This window comes from Phacochoerus africanus, chromosome 1, assembly GCF_016906955.1.
Source record: "Phacochoerus africanus isolate WHEZ1 chromosome 1, ROS_Pafr_v1, whole genome shotgun sequence".
Lineage (NCBI taxonomy): Eukaryota > Metazoa > Chordata > Mammalia > Artiodactyla > Suidae > Phacochoerus > Phacochoerus africanus.
In genome coordinates, this window is record NC_062544.1 from 220,571,646 (window position 1) to 220,594,248 (window position 22,603).

The window sequence follows — 22,603 nt, forward strand, 5'->3', positions numbered from 1 at the left end:
GATGTGGAGCTCTGAGAACTAAACACGAAGCAACTCAGGTCATTTGGTATCTTCTTTTGTTTCTTTTTCTTTTCTCTTTTTGGTTCACGCCTGCAGCATATGGAAGTTCCTGGGCTAGGGATATAATCAGAACTGCAGCTGCCAGCCTATGCCCCAGCAATGTCAGATCCAAACCATATCTGTGACCTACACCACAGCTCATGGCAACATCAGATCCTTAACCCACTGAGCAAGGCCAGAGATCAAACCCCTCTCCTCATGGCTACTAGTCAGATTCTTAACCCATTGAGTCACAATGGAAACTCCCCATTTGGTGTCTTCTTAGGAGAGGTCAGTCCAGGATGTCTGCCCCATGCAGGGTGTATACTGAGAGGACATGGACCTTGTAATGGTAAACGCTGGATTCAAGTCCTGCTTCTGCTGGAGAACGAAATGAAGTTTTATGCACACACACACATATGCATATACACACACATCTATATGGTGTAAGGATACACAAACAAGGACTTAATAATGGTTCAAATATAAGTGTACTTTTTGCCAGTTTAATTAAAATGACAATATGGAAAAATATATCTTTCAGAACATCATGCAATATGGTCATCCCTGTGGCTTATAGTATTGCGCTATGCTAGAAGGCACAATAGAGGATATTTAACTTAGAAAAAAATTATCTTTTCAGCAGTTAAAATTTCAGCTAAATTAATAGTCATGTTTTTATATTTACTTCTGAATTTTGCATTTAGTAATGTAACTGGACTGCACAAGAATTTAAATGTCTTGACAGGAGAGAGTGGCTTTTCGTTCTCTTGGGATTTCATTGTAATGAACCTGGTAAATAATTCAGGAAGATATGAGAGGCCAATATATGGGCAACACCTGGTGCTATATTGTTCATGTCTAAGCATGCAGAATCCAAAGATGGCATTCTACATCTGTCACTATTGTTCTGGCTTAAACACAAATCCTATGTTCAGTGGCCATTGAAATAATAATAATTGATATTTTTTCCTCTTTCAATTTTCCTCCACAATAAAAGAAAACCATACTAAGCTGTTTCAGAAACACAAAGAAGTGGCATCCTCTTTTAAATTCCCATTGGCAAAATTTCAAATCTGTTTCCGTTAAGGGATAGATTGCTTTAAAGAATTGAGGACGTGTCTGCCTTTTCTGCTGGGGTTAATTTGAGCCTCTCCGCATGTCCACTTTTGTTCTACAAGGCAGAGCTTCTTTTTACATCACAGTATTTGTATTGCAATCACCTTCTGAAAGAAATAATACCATCCTCTAGCCACTCACTCACTCCGGGAATTCCTAGAACCCTCAGTTTCTTTCCCTGTTACCTGAGTCGCCTATCACACTTCTAGTAATTTAACAGTTTAAAAACAAACAAAAATCTCTCGGCAAAGGATTTGCATATCCTTTTGTGACCCCAGCTGACTGGACACGGAGTTGTTCCTCTGTTTACTGAGCAAACAGAAGCTCACAGGACCATCCGACAGATGACGCAGGCAGACATCTTGGGCACCTGACCCCACCACCACCCAAGATCAGACAGAGCTTAAGCTCTGAGTTGTGCGGAAAGATCTTGGAAAGGCAAGGAGTTTTCTTGTAGGGAGAAAAAGGAAGATGTGTCTCACTCATCTGCAGGTTTTTATAGTGCTGGGTCATGAAAAGGATCTGAAGAGGGACTTAGAGCCTTATGTCTGCTAATGGTTAGATGTGCTTTGTCTTTGTTTTTAAAATATTGTTTATTAAAGAGGTTTTAAAATGTATTTAATTAAATATATACTATATTTTTTCATGTTTTAAAATTTATTGAAGTGTCGTTGATTTACCTGGTGATAATTTCTGCTGTACAACAGAGTGATTCAGTTATACTATATTTTAAACCTTTGTTATGTATAATAAAGTATATAACTGCATATAATAAAAATATAGCTATATACAGTTAAAATGTATAAAATATTTTAAAAGCTCTATAATAAGTCACTTACGTATATGCGTGCTAATTGTGTTTATTCCTATGTGTTATCTACATATACCATTTGTTTATTAATAGGTTTAATTGCTTTCCTCTCCTTTGGGACCTGCTTGAGAATACTTGGAGCAGTGACTGCCATCTGGTGGCAAGCCAGAATCATCACTTTATGTGACCAAATGGTCAGAGATGCCCACTCTTGACTCACAAGGTCTGCATTGAAAGCAGGGGACCAGGGGAGCTTGGAGGGTATCTGATGAAGGAGCCTAGTGAACTAACTCTTCGCTTCCACATGAATGGGTTGTTAATCCCAGACTCGGAGCCAGGAGCCAGCTCCAAAATGGCATCTCTGAAGAAAAGATTTGAGTTGCTCTTGTTTTTTAGTCAAAGATCTGCTGGTTACCTACCAGCGAATAACCAAGACTATGAATAAGCACATACCAGGAGGGGCATATGATGACATGGAGCCTGAAATAAACTGCTCTGAACTATGTGACGGTTTTCCTGGTCAGGAGCTGGAGCGGAGACCCCTGCATGAGCTCTGCAGGACAACAATTGTAAGTGAGAGGTCAGGGCTGCTTGGATACACATGGTGTCAGTATTGTTGTCGATGGTAGTGGTGGTGGAGTGGGGAGGAGGACCAGGAGGAGAGCTGATGCAAGACATGTGTGTCCCAGCTCTGGAGGTGATAGAGGCAGGTCATGTTTGATCTACAGAAGAGCTTCATTCCTAACAGCTTCTCTTCATTCTGTTCTCAGACCTCTTCCCACCACAGCACTAAGACCACTTCTTCATTATCTCCTGCCCTCTTGGGTATTGTTTGGACTTTCCTCAGCTGTGGACTTCTTCTAATAGCCTTTTTTCTTGGCTTCACAATTCGCTGCAGGAAGAACAGGTAAGCAGCCCCATGCCTGGTTCCTCATCTTCCATAGCCTGAAACACGAAACCCAGAGTGTAAGTATCGTTTTGGCACCAAGAGCTGCTAGCTGGTATCAACAAAACTTGTGCCCAACTGGAGCATTAAGCAATGTGAGAGTTCCCTGGTGGTCTAGTGATAAGGACTCCACACTTGCACCACTGTCGCCAGCGTTCAATCCCTGGTCTGAGAGCTGAGATCCCATATCAAGCTACTGCATGCACAGTCAAAAATAAAAAAGCTATGTGAGAAGCTACCCTTGAAATAGTCCTGGGCTTGCAGTGCAGTTCCCTCTTGAAAAAGAGAACTGTCTGGCTCGGTATTGTATTAACTACTACAAGGATATCCAAAGATGAGAATGAAGAGTCTCCTCATAAAGGAGAGGGAAGGAGTTCCTTTTACAGCTCAGCGGGTTAAGAACCTAACAGTTTCTGTGAGGGTGTGGGTTTGATCCCTGACCTCTCTCAGTGGGTTAAGGACCCAGCATTGCTGCAAGCTGCAGCGTGAGTCACAGATGCAGCTCAGATCTGGTGTTGCTGTGGCTATGGCAAAGGCCTGCAGCTTCAGCTGCAATTCAACCTCTGGCCTGGGAACTTCCATATGCCGCAGGTACAGTCATAAAAAGAAAAGGAAAAGTAAATAAATAAATAAATAAAGGGGAGTGCAATCCTTCTGAGAAGATGAGGTATTTGTATTACAAATAGAAAGCACATAGGGAAATATTCCAGAGCAGTATTAAAGTTTATGGCAGCACAATTGGAAGCAGTCTGGTTAGGCTAAGATTTCCCCCAAAATAGTGAAGTTCTACTTCCCAGCCCTTCTACTGGACTATTATAATTGGTTGGAAAGTCACTGTCTTGTCCAGGTAAGTTCATGTAGTTCCCAGGACTGACAAAAGAAACAAAGTGATAACTTTTTTCTGAAGGGACTTGCAGAATCTTACCTTTACTGCTATTCAGTCTTTTCCTCTGAGCCCATCCTATCTCCCCCACTGTAACAGTCTGTACCATTGCCCTCTCTCCCTGGTCTACAGGTGATTTCTTTCTTTCTTTCTTTCTTTCTTTTTTTTTTTTTTGTCTTTTTAGGGCGGCACTCACAGCATATGGAGGTTCCTGGGCTAGGGGTCTAATCAGAGCTATAGCCGCCAGCACACAGCCACAGCAATGTCAGATCTAAGCCACGTCTGCGATCTACACCACAGCTCACGACAATGCTGGATCCTTAATCCACTAAGTGAGGACAGGGATCAAACCTGCAACCTCATGGTTCCTAGTTGGACTCGTTTCTGCTGCGCCATAATGGGAACTCCTACAGGTGATTTCCGAATGGAGTCTATGTCAGGTTTCAGCAAGTCCCTTGGAGATGCCAAACTCATCTGCCCACACAGCCTGCCATTTTGTGGTGATCAAGAATGTTGTGCTCTGTTGCTTGTGTTTGGTACTCAGATGAAGGTCAGTCAGTTGGATTTGTCTAACTGGCATTTTGGGGTGTCACTGGCCATTTAAGGAGTGGAGGATGTGGAATTGTTAGGCAGACATGACTTGATCTGCTGGGTCACCCTCAGTATGGCAGTGAGGTTTGGCACTCAGCCCTGGGTACACCCCTGGGGCTTCCCTGGCCACTTTTCATTCTGTTCCTCAAATACACTAAACCTACTCCCATCTTAAGGCCTTTGACTTAACCATTCCTTTACTATTAGCACTGCTTGGCCATCTTCTCCAGATCATCCCATGACTAGTTCCTTCCCATCTTATAGGTCTTGGCTCAAATGTCAGCTCCTCAGAGAAGACTTCCTCGATGATCCTGTCTAAGGTAGCCTCTCTACTGTATGGCCATCTAGCCCCCAAGTCTCCTTCCACATCCCTATCACCTTGTTTTATTTTTGCATAGCAAGTATAACTGGGCTGTTACCATAGTTATTGATTTACCTGAGTATTGTCTGTGTCCCCCACCATAGTGTAAAAGTCTGTGCACACAGGGACTGCATCCTTCATGTTCTTCACTGTCTCCAGCATGTAGAACAGACTGGAACATAATAGGTGCTCAGTAACTTTGTCTGAAAACAATGGAGTATAATATTTTCAGTAGCAACACATTTCTATAATGCAAAGTAACACCCAGTTGGCAAATAAGAAAATAATATCATTGGTTCATATGTAATCCCCACCCCCAGCAAATCAGTAGTTTAAAGCATTCAGGGGCAAGATTTCTCACTGTTAAAAAAAGAAACCTTAAGCTAAGGATACTACTATGGCTGTGCAAGCAGTAGCTGGTTTAACAGCTTCAAGAACTGATATCCTACCTATAGCATGAAGCTCCCTGATGAAGCCATAGGAGTAAATGAAGAAGAAAGAAGACATTTCTCTTGTATTTAGAAACGATTGTTGAAGAAAACAAAGATCTAAATTAGATTTTGATGATAATGTTATACATTGGAAGTGAATGCCTTCAAGGACCTTTATCTTACAGATTTAAGGCTGTAAAAATCAGCTGTGATCCTGGGTACAAGTGGTAATGAGCATTTACTGAGTACTAGTATTTTAATTGAGATTATTATTGTTTTTATTAGTATTCTGGTTACAGAGTTAAATGTTTCAAATGTTATGACCCATACTATTTTCCCCTTAATCCATTATTTATATACACAATTTTGTAGAATACAAGGTTTTTTAAAGCATTTATATATCCTATTAAAATAGGAACACTTGTAAGCAGTATCAGACTAGAAGCACCTGTATTTATTTCATTCTATTAAAGATTTTGTTGGCCTCTCTTACTTTCAGTGGAAGCATGACTTGGCATAAAGAATAAAATATTAAGAGGCACTGTGCATAAAAACACATTTCACAGTTATGTAGCTCACAAGGTCAGACAAGGAAAGTACAATAACCCAGTTTCAAAAGTGCCTTCTAAAATAATAAAATTTGTTCAGAGGTATAGCATCACTGTTAGATACTTCATTTCATTTCACTTCTATTGTCTCTAAATTTGTGACTATGATTGCAACTGTGTATGTGTGCATGTGTGTGTGCCAGAGTAAGAAAAACATTTTAATAATATAAAAGTATAGTAGTATTTAAGTTCAGTCACAGATATTGCATTTTTGATAACATCTTAAAATGTAATCTACGAGAGAAAATCAGTAAAGGTATAGAAGACTTGAACAACACTATCAACCATCTTGACCTAATTGGCATTTATATAATCCTCCACCCAACAACAGCGGAATGCACATTCTTTTCAAGTACACCCAGAACATTTACCAAGATAGATCATCTTCTGGACCACAGAAAAGATTTTATTAAATTTAAAAGGGTTCAAATCATATAGAGTATGTTCTCTGGTCGCAATGGAATTAAATTTAAAATCCATAACAGAGAGATTCTCTGGAAAATTCTAAAATATTTGGAAACTGAAGTTCCTATTGCGGCTCCATGGGTTAAGAACACAAATAGTATCCCTGAAGATGCAGGTTCAATCCCTGGCCTCTCTCAGTGGGTTAAGGATCCAGCTTTGCCACAAGCTGCACCATAGGTCCCAGATGCAGCTCATATCCGGTGCTGCCGTGGCTGTGGCATAGGCCACAGTTGCAGCTCTGATTTGACCCCTACCTCAGGAACTTGCATGTGCCACAGGTGCGACCTTTTAAAAAAATGAAATATTTGGAGGCTAAATAGAATACTTTAACATAACCCATGGTCTAAGAAGAAATCAAAAGGGAAACTACAAAGTATATTTTAACTGAATGAAAATGAAAATACAACATATCAAAATTTATTAGATACCATTAAAATAGTGCTTCATGGGAAATTAGAACACTAAAAAAACTCCATGTCATAAAGCAGGATCCACCTTATGAAATTGACAAAAGAGAAAATGAGCCCAAAGTAAGCAGAAGAATTGAATAATGAAAATCAGAGTGGGAATTGATAAAACTGAAAACAGAAAAACAACAGGAAAAAAACGATGAAACCAGAAACTCTTTATGAAAATCAGTGAGGTTGACCAGCCTCTGGCACAAGTGGTCAGGAAAAAGAGAGAAGGTATAATTACCCAAATAAAGAAGGGAGAACCATCATCACTAAAGATTCTGTAAATATTAGAAGGATAATAAGGTAATGTCCTGAATAACTGAGGTATGCAGTCTCTAAGATGTTCCTCAATAAGTACTGCCTCCTGGTAGTCACACTCTTGTGAAACCCCTTCACCTTGGGTATGGGCTAGAATTTCTGGTTTGCTTATTAATCTCCTTTGCGATAGGTTATAAAAAGACCATGGCTTCCATCCTTCTAACTCTTTCACTCACTCACTCTGAGGGAAGCCATCTCCCATGTTATGAGCTGCCCTGTGGAGAGGCCCACAGGTCAAGGAACTGATGTTTCCAGTCTGCAGCCAGCAAGGACCTGAAGCTTATAAACAGTCTTGTCACTGAGCTTGAAAGTAGATCTTCTGAGGCGTGCTAACTGCACTGTGAATAAGTGTGGAAGCTGATGTTACCCCAGTCGAGCTTTGGAGGACTGCAGCCATGGCTGATCTCTTGACTGCATACTTGTGAGAGACCATGAGCCAGAGGCACCCTGCTAAGCTCTGCTTGTGTTAGAGAAATATTACTGGTTCTACACAAACTCTTCTAAAAAAACTGAAAATAATGTTGCATTTCCTAACTCATTCTAATGAGACCAGCATTACCCTGATATCAAAATCTAATAAAGACATTAGAAAAAAAAAAAAAAAACCAACCATAGGCTCATGAATATAGATCCAAAATTCTTTTTTTTTTTTTCCTTGCCAAATCTCTTTTCTTCTCTTTGGATAGTCTTATTTCTTTTTTTAAAAAAAAATTTTATTATAGTTGATTTACAGTGTTCTGTCAATTTCTGCTGTACAGCAAAGTGACCTAGTTATACATATATATACATTTTTTTCAAATTATCATCCATCATGTTCCATCACAAGTGACTAGGTATAGTTCCCTGTGCTATACAGCAGGAACTCATTAATTATCCACTACAAATGCAATAATTTGCATCTACTAACCCCAAACTCCCAGTCCATCCCACTCCCTCCCTCTCCCCCTTGGTAACCACAATTCCGTTCTCCATGTCCATGGGTTTGTTTCTTTTCTGTAGATAGGTTCATTTGTGCCATATATTAGAGTCCAGATGTAAGTGAGATAATATGGTATTTGTTTTTCTCTTTCTGACCTACTTCACTTAATGTGAGAGTCTTTGGTTCCATCCATGTTTCTGGAAATGGCATACTTTTGTTCTTTTTTATGGATGAGTAGTATTCCATGTGTGTATGTACCACGTCTTAATTCATTCATCTATTGTTGGACATTTAGGTTGTTTCCATGTCTTGGCTATTGCGAATAGTGCCGCAGTGAACATAGGTGTGCATGTATCTTTTTCAATGAAAGTTTTGTCCAGATATATGCCCAGGAGTGGGATCACTGGATCATATGGTAGTTCTATATTTAGTTTTCTGATATACCTCCATACTGTTTTCCATAGTGGTTGTACCAATTTACATCCCCACCAACAGTGTAGGAGGGTTCCCTTTTCTCCACGCATTTGTTATTTGTAGACTTACTAATGATTAGATCCAAAATTCTAAGCAAAATTTTAACAAATTCAGTACAACAAATATCAAAAGAATAATGCACCATGACAAAGTGAGGTTTATTCCAGGAATGCAAAGTTGGTTAAATATCCAAACATCAGTCAATATAATATACCATATTTACCAACTAAATATATGTATTTATATGTGTGTATATCATATCATATGTAGAATTATAATCTTAGCTCATTTATAATTATTAATCTTAGCTCAATTATAATCATGGCTCATGGTTAACGAATCCGACTAGGAACCATGAGGTTGAGGGTTCGATCCCTGGCCTGGCTCAGTGGGTTAAGGATCTGCTGTTGCCATGAGCTGTGGCGTAGATCGCAGACGAGGCTTGGATTCCGCGTTGCTGTGGCTCTGGCGTAGGCCGGCGGCTACAGCTCCGATTGGACCCCTAGCCTGGGAACCTCCGTATGCCACGGGAGCAGCCCTAGAAAAGGCAAAAAGACAAAAAAACAACAACAAAAAAATACCGTTTACAGTAGCATCAAAAACATTAAATATTTAGGGATAAATCTAACTATGTGAAATACTTGTGCACTGAAAACTATAAAGCATTGCCGAGAGAAATTAAAGAAATCCTAAATAAATGGAGAGATACTGTGTCCTGGATTGGAAGACTCAGTATTATTAATCCTCCCCTAATTGATCTATAGGCTAAACCCAATCATAGACACAATTCTAGCTGGCCCTTTTTTTTTTAATATATAAATTTGCAAGCTGGTTCTACAATTTATATGGCAATGTGAAGGACGTAGAAAAGTCAAACCTTAAAGATAAATAAAGTTGGAAGACTAGGACCATTTGACCTCAGGAGATTATAAATCTACATAATTGTAAATTATAAAGCAACAAACTATAACAAAGACAGTTTGGTATTGGTTAAAGATAGACATTTACATCAACAGACAGAAAAGAATCCAGAAATAAACCTATACATGTATGGGAAACTGCTATTCAAAAAGGATGCAAAGTCAATTCAGTGGAGAAGGGAGAGTCAATCTTTTCAACAAACGGTGCTGGAATAATCAGATACCCATATCCAAAAATGAACTTTGATCTATATCTTGTAACATATTTGGAAATTAACTCAAAATGGATCATAAAATCTAAAACTCTAAAACTTCTCAAAGCATAGGAGAACAATTTTGTGACCTTGGAATGAAGCAAAGCTTTTTTAAAATTTTATTTCATTTTTATTAGAATATACTTGACTTACAGTGTTGTGTCAATTTTTGCTGTATAGCATAGTGACCCAGTCATATATATATATATACATTCTTCTTCTCATACTACCTTTCATCATGTTCTATCCCAAGCATTTGGGTATAGTTTCCTGTGCTGTACAGTAGGACCTCATTCTAAATGTAATAGTTTGCATCTACCAACCCCAAACACCCCATCCATCCCACTTCCTCCCCCATTCCTGTTGGTGACCACAAGTCTGTTCTCCATGTGTGAGTCTATTTCTGTTCTGTAAATAGATTCTTTTGTGCCATATTTTAGATTCCACATATCAGTGATATCATACGGTATTTGCCTTTCTCTTTCTGACTTATTTCACTTAGTATGAGAATCTCTAGTTGTATCCATGTTGCTACAAATGGCATTATTTTGTTCTTTTTTGTGGTTGAGTAGTATTCCATTGTATATATGTACCACATCTTCTTAATCCATTCATCTGTTGATGGACATTTAGGTTGTTTCCATGTCTTGGCTATTGTGAATAGTGCTGCTGTGAACACAGGAGTGCATGTATCTGTTTTTTTTTGTTTTTTTTTTTTTTTGCCATTTCTTGGGCCGCTTCTGAGGCATATGGAGGTTCCCAGGCTCGGGGTCCAATCGGAGCTGTAGCCACCGGCCTATGCCAGAGCCACAGCAACACGGGATCCGAGCCGCGTCTGCGACCTACACCACAGCTCACGGCAATGCTGGATCGTTAACCCACTGAGCAAGGGCAGGGATCGAACCCGCAACCTCATGGTTCCTAGTTGGATTCGTTAACCACTGCGCCACGACGGGAACTCCTGCATGTATCTTTTTGAATGAAAGTTTTGTGTGGATATATGCCCAGGAGCCAAACCTTTATTAGATACAATAAAAGCACACTCCATAAAAGAAAACTTTGGTAAGTTGACCTCATTAAAGTTAAAAACACCTTCTTCTAAAGAGAATCTTAAGAACATAAAAAGAAAGCCACAGCCTGGAAGAAAATATTTGCAAGTCTTGTATCTGATAAAGAACTTATATCCAGAATATGTAAGTAACAGTAAAAATTGACAAAAAAATCCAACAACAAAAATGATGATTGAAGGATTTGAACAGATACTTCACCAAAGAAGATATATAGATGGCAGATAAACATGTGAAATGATGTTCAACACCATTAGTCCTTAGTGAAATGCAAACTAAACCCACAATGAAATATCGCTACACACCTATTAGAGTGGCAGAAATTTTAAAAGACTGACTAAATCAAATCTTAACGTATACCGCTGGTGGGAATGTATGGTATAACCACTTTGGAAAATAGTCTGGACGTTTCTTTAGTAGTTCAGCATATGCCCACTGTACGATCCAGTCATTCTGCTCTTAGGTTTTTACTTAGAGAAATGAAACTATATGTCTGTATAAAGTCATGTATACTATGTTCATAATAGCTTTATTTGTAATAGCCAGAAACTGGAAATAGCACAAACATCCATCAACAGGTGCATGGAGAAAGAAATTGTGGTATGTCCATACAATGGAGTACTACTCAATAAAATAATTATTAATACTTGGAACAACATGGATGGATCTCAAAATCATTGTGCTGCGTGGAAGAAGCCAGGCAACGAAGATTACACACTGTGCAATACCAATTATATGAAATTCTAGAAAATTAATCTATTGTTCACTAATCTGTAGTGACAGAAATTAGATGAGTGGTTGCCTGAAGGTGAGGGTAGTACAGAAGGGCAGGAAGGAGGGATGACCAAGGGACCTGTGGAAACTTTTGGGAGTGATGGATATATGTTCATTACCTTGATCGTGGTGAATATTTCACAACTATATGCATATATCAAAACTTATCAAATAACGTACGTTTAAAAAGTCATGTATTTTATTGTATGTCGGTTGTACTCAATGAAGCTGTTAAAAAAATGTTGTCTACAAACATTCTTTTTTTTCTGAGAAGATTCTCATGAGGGAAAAAGCACACCGTTTATGGTGTCCTTTTCCAAAGGGCCTTCTAGGTGACCTAAAACCTATCTGATACCTGAGCTGGACATTAATGACTGCTATAGGAGGATGCACACTTTTTTTTTCTGGATTTCCTCATGCAGTTTAACAAGGATCATGATAACTCTTGGAGCAAAGCACATCTTTCAGGCCCAGAGGGACATTCTCTTGGTGCTTCTTCTGAAATGCATAAAATAAGGGCAATGCCATAAGTTCTACATGAAGCTAAACTTGTTCAATTGAAAGACTATTTTATTTTGAGACCTTATCTCACTATCACTTGTAATAATGATTGTAGGTGGTAGTTATTCTCGGAATTAAAATAGCCTTCCTACAATAATCCTCAGTATCTGGGGTTTTTACTATCTGGGAAATCAAGAAGTTTGAGTAATAAGACTTGTGTAGGGTATGAGATTTTGTCCTACTTGAAAGTTAATAGCTTAACATGTTACTGTTTTATGCTAGCAAAAGACACGAGACTCTTTGGGTCAGAAACCAAGTACTTCAGAGTGCCTTTTGTGGCTCAGTGATTAACGAACCTGACTAGGAACCATGAGGATGCAGGTTCAATCCCTGGCCTCGCTCAGTGGGTTTAGGATCCAGCGTTGCTGTGAGCTGTGGTATAGGTCACAGATGTGGCTTGGATCTGGCATTGCTGTGGCTGTGGCATAGGCCGGCAACTGGGTAGCTCCAATTTGACCCCTAGCCAGGGAACTTCCACATGCTGCGGGTGGAGTCCTAAAAAGACAGAAAAGAAAGAAAGAAAGGAAGGAAGGAAGGAAGGAAGGAAGGAAGGAAGGAAGGAAGGAAGGAAAGAAAGAAAGAAAGAAGGAAAGAAAGAAGGAAAGAAAGAAAGAAAGAAAGAGCCAAAAAAAGGAAAGAAAGAAAGAAACAGAGTACTTTATTACTCATGGTAGAAAGAATAGTTAGAGCTTCACTTTGGGTTTGTGCTGGTTCCCATGCCCCCAGTCCTTTGTGATGGTGTAGGGCCCATGATGGATCATGCTTGTGCACACAGGGGGCTGCCAATAAAGGATAGGAACCCAAACCTTGGGAATTCACCACTTTTTTTTTTGTTTTTGGCCACAGCCATAGCATATGGAAGTTCCCAGGTCAGGGATTGAACCTGAGTCACTGCAGTGACAATGCTGGCTCCTTAAGCCACTGTGCCACAAGAGAACTCCCTGTTTTTGGTCACCACTTTTACCGTAAGTCGTAACAAACCTTTTCTTTGTCTGGGGGTCGGGGGAAGGTGGTGATACCCCATCCTTCAAGGTTGCTCACTGCAAACACAGCCCTGAGAAATGATCTGCGTAAAGAACAGTCAGGGCCTTGTCTGTGAGCCTACCCAGCAAGGATGTGCTTTGCTGATGAGGGCACATGACAGATTGTCTCTCCCAACACTGCAAGGAGGCATCTGCCACCTCTGCCTGCACCCTGGGCTGGAGTGGCAGCCAGAGACCCAGATGCTGGTAAATGGCTGAAGTATATCCATCTCTCAACCACGCCTCCTTCCTGGGTAGGTTCCTCACACAGGTCCTCTGGCAGAATTCAACAGAGCTAAAATATTCAGTGTTCAGTGGATTCAGGCAGTTTATTCATGAGTTACTTCCTGTACCCTGCTCTATGTGTTCACTTTACCTTCAGAAAGTCCAGCAGACAGTATGAGTCATGGTTCTCAAGGACGTTATTGTTGTACTCTTCTGAGAATCCCTCTGACTCCCCAGGTTTCATATTATTTTTCATTATCATAAAAAGGCCTTGGGGTTCCCTGGTGACACAGCAAGATAAGGATCTGACATCCCTGCAGTGCCTCAGGCCACTGCTGTGGTGTGGGTTCAATCCCTGGCCCAGGAACTTCCACATGCTTCAAGCACGGCTGTTAAAAACAGGAGGGAGAATAAAAAGGCTTTGATGTCCTCATACTTTTGAGAAGGATTAGACTCAACCTCATCTTTTCTTTACTCTTTCCATGCCTGAAAGCTTTATATTATCACCTGAGTGAAGTTTATCCATCAATGGCGATAGTAAATATTCACTGAGCTGAATACCTACTGTGCTCAGGGTACTATGTAAAATGTGATTAAGGGTTCCTGGAAGGTTCAAAAACATCACCTGGGTGGAAAAACATGAGCAAGTCCAAAAGGTACATTTTGTTTTTTAAAAATAGCTTTTCAAAAAAGAATGCCTTGCTATGCTCCTTTCATATTGATTGTTTCAAGTCTATCTTCTGTGTGGTTTGAGTAATTGGAGCTGAAGGGAAGGTGACTGGGAAGAAAGAGGTTCTGATCCTGTTGGCAACAACAACAACAAAGTTTTCATTTGTACTTTGCCCTACAAGGATTTCTGGGATGTTCTCTGTAATCCAGTGTTTGATGGTTATTGGCCAAGAGGGAAGAAGGGGAGCCAGTCAGGCCTAGACTATATACCACCCTTTTAACTCAATTTGGGGAAATAATGCAGCAGGGCCAAGGACTGATTGAGAGAGGAGTGATCAGGAACAATCCTGCAAAACCTTATCCAAAACGACGTTTAGGAGTTCCCATCGTGGTGCAGTGGTTAACGAATCCAACTAGGAACCATGAGGTTGCGGGTTCGGTCCCTGCCCTTGCTCAGTGGGTTAATGATCCGGCATTGCCGTGAGCTGTGGTGTAGGTCGCAGAGGCGGCTGGGATCCCAAGTTGCTGTGGCTCTGGCATAGGCCGGTGGCTACAGCTCCAATTAGGCCCCTCGCCTGGGAACTTCCATATGCCACGGGAGTGGCCCCAGAAAAGGGAAAAAGACAAAAAAAAAAAAGGGAAAATAAGTTTAAGGTTCATAGTTGGAAAATATTACATCAGTTATCACATCCAAAGGATTGAGCTTGGAGCCAAATATAAGTGGTGTATCATGAGGTCAACAGGTATTGATATGCAGGGATGTTGCTGGAAAGGAGATGTGAAATAGAAATGAGGTGAAAAGATCCTGGATTGTGAACAGAGATGAGGCCTTCTTGGTACCAGTTATAGGATGCAATATGATATGGATGAGTCAGCAGAAGATAATGGATCAGGATCTAGATGAATGCATCCGAGTAGTTCTACAAAGTCGTCTCATGCTGTTTGTCCATCCTACAGTCAGTCCTAAAATAATGTCTCTAGATGAAGTAGACACACTCTCATTTGTGCCCCCACTCTCATAGATAGACACACCATTACCCTGTCACAGCTCACTGGATTGAGAGGAGAAGGGCTCTGTCTCTTTTACCAGATAATGACCTCTTAGAGTTTAAGACCACCTCTTATTAATCTTTATATCTCTTTTGTGCCTGGGTTATACTCCATGTTTCCTGAGTGAACAAATTAAATGGCCCAGAATGTAGACTATGACGGTAAAGATAAATTCTTAGAAGACAGACTTTTTCTTTTCTTTTTTTTTGTCTTTTTTTTCTTTTTCTTTTTTTTGTCTTTTTGCCTTTTCTGTGGCCCCTCCTGCAGCATATGGAGGTTCCCAGGCTAGGGGTCTAATCAGAGCTGTAGCTGCTGGCCTACGCCAGAGCCACAGCAATGCGGGACCCGAGCCACGGCTGCAACCTACACCACAGCTCACGGCAACGCTGGATCCTTAATCCACTGAGCAAGGCCAGGGATCGAACCTGCAACCTCATGGTTCCTAGTCAGATTCGTTAATCGCTGCGCCACGATGGGGACTCCAGACAGACTTTTTCATTCTTTAATTTTAATACAGTATCAATTCTACATCAAATTGTGCCATAAATAAGCAGTTGCTTTCCATTGTTCTCTTTTCTGCTCCTGGTGGTTGCTCCCTCCAGGAGTCTGAGGAGTGACAGCCAGAGCTTGAGATTTCCAGTTCTCCGGTTGTGGCCCTTCACTGTAAACTATCTTTCCTGCCTCGTCATGCCACTAAAATCTGTCTGCTCTTGACGCCCTATTGGCCACAGAGTTCAGTACTTTTAGAAGCTCTCCTCATAATTAGGTTGTTACAGATGTGCCTGTTGTTTTAACAATATCTATTGAATTTGTCAGCAGTGTATCAGATACTGTTCTAGGTGTTTGGATGACATCAAAGAACAAAGTAGGCAAAAGACCCTTTCCCTTGCTTTCCTAGAGGGGAGGGCAGACGGTAAATAAATAAAATGAATTGTTAAATAAATGGGATGTTAGTGATAAGTGCAAAAAAGTAAATGAAAGTTGAATGGGGAAGATCAAGGTAATAGCTGCTATTTCAGAAGAGAAGGCTTAACTGAGAAGGTAACCTTTGAATATAGCTTGGAAGGCATAAAAATCAAGTTATGAGGTGAAGACCATTTCAAGCAAAGGGAACAGGATATGCAAAGGCCTTGAGGTAGGAATATACCCAGTGTCCAAGGAAAAGCAAGGAGGCCAGTGTGGCTGGAGCAGAGTATGAGGCAGAGAATAGAAGAAGATGAGGTCAGAGAGGTAATGAGCCAGATCCTATGGGATCTTGTAGGTCAATGTACTGACTTTGGTATTTACTCCATGTGTTATGGGGAGCCATTGTAGAGTTTGGAACTGAGGAATGACATGACCTGACATTTAATTGGAAAATTGGCTGCTTGATCAAGAATAGACTTTAACATTTAAGAGTACCTATAGCGCTCTTTGAAATAAAAGCATACTCCTTAAGGTAACTTGATTCAAGAACAGAAGTGGCTAAAAAAGGAATTTTCGCTTAACCAGGCCCCAAAATTGCATGAGCCAGTGGTCTGTGACAAATCTATATATCAATTACTAGTTCTGTTTTCTGATTGAACGTTGACAATACACTAGGAAAAGATAAGCAGTATCTCTAACATGGAAAATCATAAAATATTTTTGAGAGAGTGTAAAGAAGTTCTAAATAAATAAAGGATGTATTATATATCAGAAGATTTAATATTATAAATATAATTGCAGCCAGATTGATATATAGATTCAGTGTAATTGCAATAAAGATTCCAACAATTTTTTTTTTCTTTTCTGGTAGAACATAGCAAATTGACCCTCAAATTTATATGGAAATTCAAATGGCCAAAAATAGCCTGGAAAAAATGGGCAAGGCTAGAGGATTTCCTCTTTGAGATATTAAGATGCATTATAAAGCTAGTAACTAAGACAGCCTAAGGATGCTATTGGAGCAAGGATAGACAAATAGACCAGTGGAACAGAACAGGGAGAAAGCAGAAACAGAGCCAAGCATGTATAGACACTTTTTAATAAGTGGTACTAAGTTAGTTGGCCATCCACATGGAGAAAATATGCAACTTGAATCCTACCTCAACCAAATCATCTGCAGGTGGACTGTAGATATAAATGGAAAAGTCAAACAAGCTTCAGGAAGATGATGTAGAATATTTTTGTGAACTGGGGGCAAGAAAACATGTCTGAAATAGAGCACAAAAAGTGCTGTGCAGAAAAGAAAGATCGTTAAATTGCTTTATATAAATACCAAAAACATCAATTCATTAAAGGTCTCCACTAAGAGAGGGAAAAAAGCAAGCCATAGAATGGGAGCGTATATTTAGAATGCATGTATCATCAAAAGATTTTTATCCAGAATAACGAACTATGTATGAGTCAATAAGAAAAACAGAGAAAAAAATTTTAAATGAGCTAAAGATCTGAACAGCCACTTCACAAAGGAATATATCCAGGTAGCCAATAGAAAATGAAAAAGGGCTCAGCTTCATTAGTCATCAGAGAAATGCATAGTAAAGGCACAGTAAAGAAACATCTACTCACTTAAATGTTTACAATAAAAAAGACTGAAACATCAAGTGTTGGGAAGAATGAGGAGCATCTGGAATTCTCATGCATTATTATGGGAGTATATGTATTGTTATAGTGCTTTACAAAACTGTTCGGAATCTACCAAACCTGAACATGCCCTCTGTCACAGAAGTTCCAGCAAAAATTGCATATATGTAGCCACCAAAATATGTATACTAGAATATTCTTATCAGCACTATTTCTAATAAGTCCAAACTGGAAACTCCTCAACTGTCAAGCAACAGTTTAATGTCTAGCATGGTATTTTCACTGATTGGCTATTACACAACCATTAGAATATAATAGTCTATGACTACATACAACAATATGGATAGCTCACAAAAATAATGTTAAGCAAAAGAAGCCAAGCACAAAGATTGCACCTATATGATTCCACTTCATATGGTATATAATACCAGGTAAAACTGTCTATGAGGTAAGAAGTCAGAATAGTAGTAACCTTGGAGGCTGAGGGGAGAGTTAGGGGAGCATAGTGACAGAAGGGAACTAGAAGAAGGCTTCTGGGAAATGCGTTCATTTCTTGACCTGCATGCTGTCTGCACAGGTGTGTCAGTTTCCAAAAATTCATTGAATTGTACACTTATAGTATATACACTTTTCTTTTTATTGAGATATAGTTGATTTATGATATTATATTAGTTTCAGGTATACAACAAAGTGATTCAAAATTTTGTGGATTATACTCCATTTAAAGTTATTATAAATTCCCTTTGATCGTGGTGTATGAACCTTAATGTATTGTTGGATTCAATTTGCTAGTATTTTGTTGAGGATTTTGCATCCATGTTCATTAGTAATATTGGCCTGCAATTTTCTTTCCTTGCAATGTCTTTGTCTGGTTTTGGTATCAGGGTTATGCTGGCCTCATAGAATGGTTTGGAAGTGTTCCCTCCTCTGCAGCTTTTTGGAATAGTTTCAGAAGGGCAGGTGTTAACTCTTCTCTGAACATTTGGTAGAATTCACCTGTGAAGCCATTTGGTCCTGGACTTTGTCTTTTAATTACTGATTCAATTGCATTACTGATAATTGGTTTGCTCATATTTTTTATTTCTTCATGATTTAGTCTTGGGAGACTGTACCTTTCTAAGAATTTGTCCATTTCTTCTAGGTTGTCCATTTTATTGGCATGTAGTTGTTCATAGTAGTCTTTTATGATCTTTTCTATTTCTCTGATGTCAGTTGTGACTTCATTTTCATTTCTGGTTTTATTGATTTGGGGGCTTGCTTTCTCTCTCTCTTTCTCCCTCCCTCTCTCCCTTTTTCATAAACCTGGCTAAAGGTTTATAAATTTTGTTTATTTCTCAAAGAACCAATGTGGGACTTAAACCCGTTGCATCTTGGGGAGAACTTTTGCAATTGTAATTATCCTCCATTGTGGGTGACCCACTAGGGGTACGGGTCTTGACTATACCATAACTCTGCCCCTTCTACCCCATTTCATTGTGGTTCCTTCTTTATATTTTTAGTAGTAGAGAATCTTTTCTGCTAAATCTTATCTTTTTCATCAATAGTTTCTCTATAAATAGTTGTAATTTTGGTGTCACATGAGAGGGTTTTCCTGCTCTGCCCTCTTGGCCTGAACTTGCACATTTGTTTATATTTTTTTCACCAAAAGTTTTAAAAGTTATCTTTGAGTTTCCTAAAAAGACAAAAAGGAAACATAAAAGGAGGATATGTGTTAGTTTATCAGTAGAGCTAAAATTATTTTTTAATACTATTTTCTGAAAAAAATTCTCACTTTAGGTTTCACATCATGGACATTGAAGGATATAGTTGATAGTTTTATTGTAAGTGCAAAAGTGAATTGCATAAGGCTTTCTTATGACATCACTGATAGTTGTAAAAAATTAAGAATTTATGTGTATCAAGAGGACATCAGTAAATAACTCCAAAAGCACAGCAGCAAAAGAAAAACAAATACATTCAGTGCCATCAGAATTTGTGCTTCAAAGAATGCTATCAAGAAAGCAGAAGGTATATACTTAAGAAAATGAAGGGAGTTCCCGTCGTGGCGCAGTGGTTAACGAATCCGACTAGGAACCATGAGGTTGCGGGTTCGGTCCCTGCCCTTGCTCAGTGGGTTAACGATCCAGCGTTGCCGTGAGCTGTGGTGTAGGTTGCAGATGCGGCTCGGATCCTGCGTTGCTGTGGCTCTGGCGTAGGCCAGTGGCTGCAGCTCCGATTCGACCCCTAGCCTGGGAACCTCCATATGCCGCGGGAGCGGCCCAAGAAATAGCAACAACAACAACAACAACAAAAAGAAAAAAAGACAAAAAAAAAAAGAAAATGAAAACACAGGTCCACACAAAAATTTGGACATAAATGTTCATAGCAGCATTATTCATAATAGCCCCAGAGCAGAAACAACCCAAATGTTCATCAACTGATGAATGGATAAATGAAACAGTATATTCATAATGAAATGTTATTCTCAAAAAAAAAAAAATCAAGTGCTGATTCATGGTACAACATGGATGAACCTCCAAAACATGTTGAGTGAAAGAGTCCAATCACAAAGGACCAGGAGTTCCCATAGTGGTTTAGCAGAAATGAACCCAACTAGTATCCATGGAGATGCAGGTTTGATCTTTGGCATTGCTCAGTGGGTTAAGGATCTGGTGTTGCCATGAGCTGTGATGTAGGTCACAGACACAGCTCGTATCCCATGTTTCTGTAGCTGTAGCATAGGTCGGCATCTGTTAACTCCAATTTGACCCCTAGCCTGGAACTTCCATGTGCTGTAGGTGCAGTCCTAAAAAAAAAATAAATAAATAAAAGTAAAAAATAAAAATAAAAAAATAAACCCATGACCATATGTTGTATGATGCCATTTATATAAAATGTCAGAATAGATAAATCTATAGAGACAGAGAGTACATTAGTGATCGTCCATGGTTGAGGAAAATTAACGCTATGAGGTATACACCAAATGATTTAAATTTTAAAGATAATGTTAAGATAAAGATGTGAAGCTATAAAATTTTTATTTGCTTATGGTGAGAGTACAATTTGGTACAGCCACTTTGGAAAGTAATTTGGCAATATCTTTTTTTTCCCTGTAAAATGTATATTCTTCCAGTTTTATTGAAATATAATTGACATGCAGCACTGTATAAGTTTAAGGTGTACAGCATTATGATTTGACTTACATATATCATGAAATGATTATCCTAATAAGTTTAATGACCATCTATCATCTCATAGAGATACAAAATTAAAGAAATAGAAAAAGGTTTTCCTTTTGTTGAGAACTCTTAAGATTTACTCTATTAAAAACTTCCATATATAACATACAGCAGTGCTCATTATATTTATCATGTTATACCTTACATCCCTAGCATTTATTTATCTTACATGGTACATCTTCTAAAATTAACTATTCATGTACCCTGTTACCCAACAAATACACTTCTAAATTGTTCCTGTGAGAAATGTATGCACTTTTATACCAAAAATTGTTTAAAGAAAATTCACAGTAGCATTACTTGTAGTCACCCCAAATGTCCTTCAGTAGTAGAAGGAATAAGTCAGTTATGGTATATTCTTGCAATGAAATACTATTGAGCAATGAAAATGAATGTGTAGTTAACACCCAGCAACATAGCCAGCTCTTACAAACAACGTCAAATTTAAAAATCCAGCCACAAAAGAACACGTACTATATGATTCCCTTTAAATAGAGTTTAAAAGTAAACATAACTAAAATATAGTGTTAAATGTCAAGATAGTGGTTTACCTTTTTTTTGGCCACACTCATGGTATGTGGAAGTTCCTTGGCCAGGGATCGAACCCATGCTGTAGCAGCAACCTGAACCACTGTAGTGACAACACCAGGTCCTTAACCTGCCGACCACCAGGGAACTCTATAGTGGTTTACCTTTAGAGAGGAAGACAGGGTTAATAATTACGAGTAGAGGCTTTGAGAGATGTTGAAATGTTCTTTTTCTTGACTGGGGTGACAGTTACATGGATTTTTCTTTGTGATAATTCACTGAGCTAAACATTTATAATTCATGCCCTTAAAAAATACCCTTCCTAGCTCCCAATTATTTTTTTTTAAAGCCAACCTGTCAGGAATCTATGAATGTAGGAGTCATGAGTAGGAAATGGCAGTGTCTTCAGGGGACTGTTGTACATGAGGACAAAGAATCAGTTTCTAAATAGCTCTTTTACATAATGCCAGATGTCCACATGTATTCACCTGCTTCACATAATGACCTTTCTTACTTTGATCAAATTACTGCATCAGGATTTGTTCTTAAATTTCCAGTTCCTTTTGCTTTCATAAATGTAGCTGAGCATCGAATTTTCACTTAATTTGGATGTTAACAAGATTAGACAGTGATCTGGCATTAATCGGTTTCTGATCCTATTCTATGGCTTTTTCCATCTCTATCCCACCAAAGAGCTTGCTTTCTGGAGGGAGGGAGGTTTTCAGAGAGTAGACGTTGTTCAGGCACTTTGAATTTTGCCATGATCAATGGAGAAAGATGCTATTCTTGGATGCGCACATGTGTGTGTGTGTATGTGTGTGTTTGTGTGTGTGTTGGGAGGACATGGTGATCAGGATGCTAATCTATGCACAGTGACCTTTGTTTCTATCTGACTGAGCAGATGTAGGAATTAATCATTGTCACTCCTGGATGCTGTGGCTGCAGCTGTCCCCCACTGCTTTTCTGCCCCTGATAGATTTATTAGAACATTTTGTTTGCTAGAAAACATGCCGCAGCAGAGAAGAATTGGCAAATTAGAGAGGCTTATCTGTGAATATAATTTTCTAGAAACATTTTTCTTCTACACATCAGTACTTATAGACTCTTTAAAAGAAGACTAAAGAGAGAAAAGAAAAACAAACTTGTAATATTGTTTATGTAACATCTGAACAGTTATGTCTCATCCTGAGAAATTTCACATTGGACCGGTATCGTGACTGTAGAGCCTACGGCTGCAAAGAACGGATTGCCTTCCAACCTCCATATGTGTCTTCTTTTGGTAACTGCCCCACATCCCCACCTGTGCTTAACTTTCAACTATCAGTTTGGTCCCACCTCTGGAATCTGG

General features: G+C 39.1%; 1 protein-coding gene across 1 annotated transcript in view; it reads left to right on the plus strand.

The window, feature by feature from the left end:
* The window catches only part of GPR156 (G protein-coupled receptor 156), a 101,023-nt gene that overhangs the window by 31,946 nt on the left and 46,474 nt on the right, over positions 1 to 22,603 (plus strand). Inside the window, exons 2-3 of the mRNA XM_047791375.1 lie at positions 2,063 to 2,538; positions 2,740 to 2,876. Of these exons, the coding sequence (XP_047647331.1) occupies positions 2,407 to 2,538; positions 2,740 to 2,876 (269 nt within the window). The 5' untranslated portion in view covers positions 2,063 to 2,406. The remainder of the gene's footprint in view (positions 1 to 2,062; positions 2,539 to 2,739; positions 2,877 to 22,603) is intronic.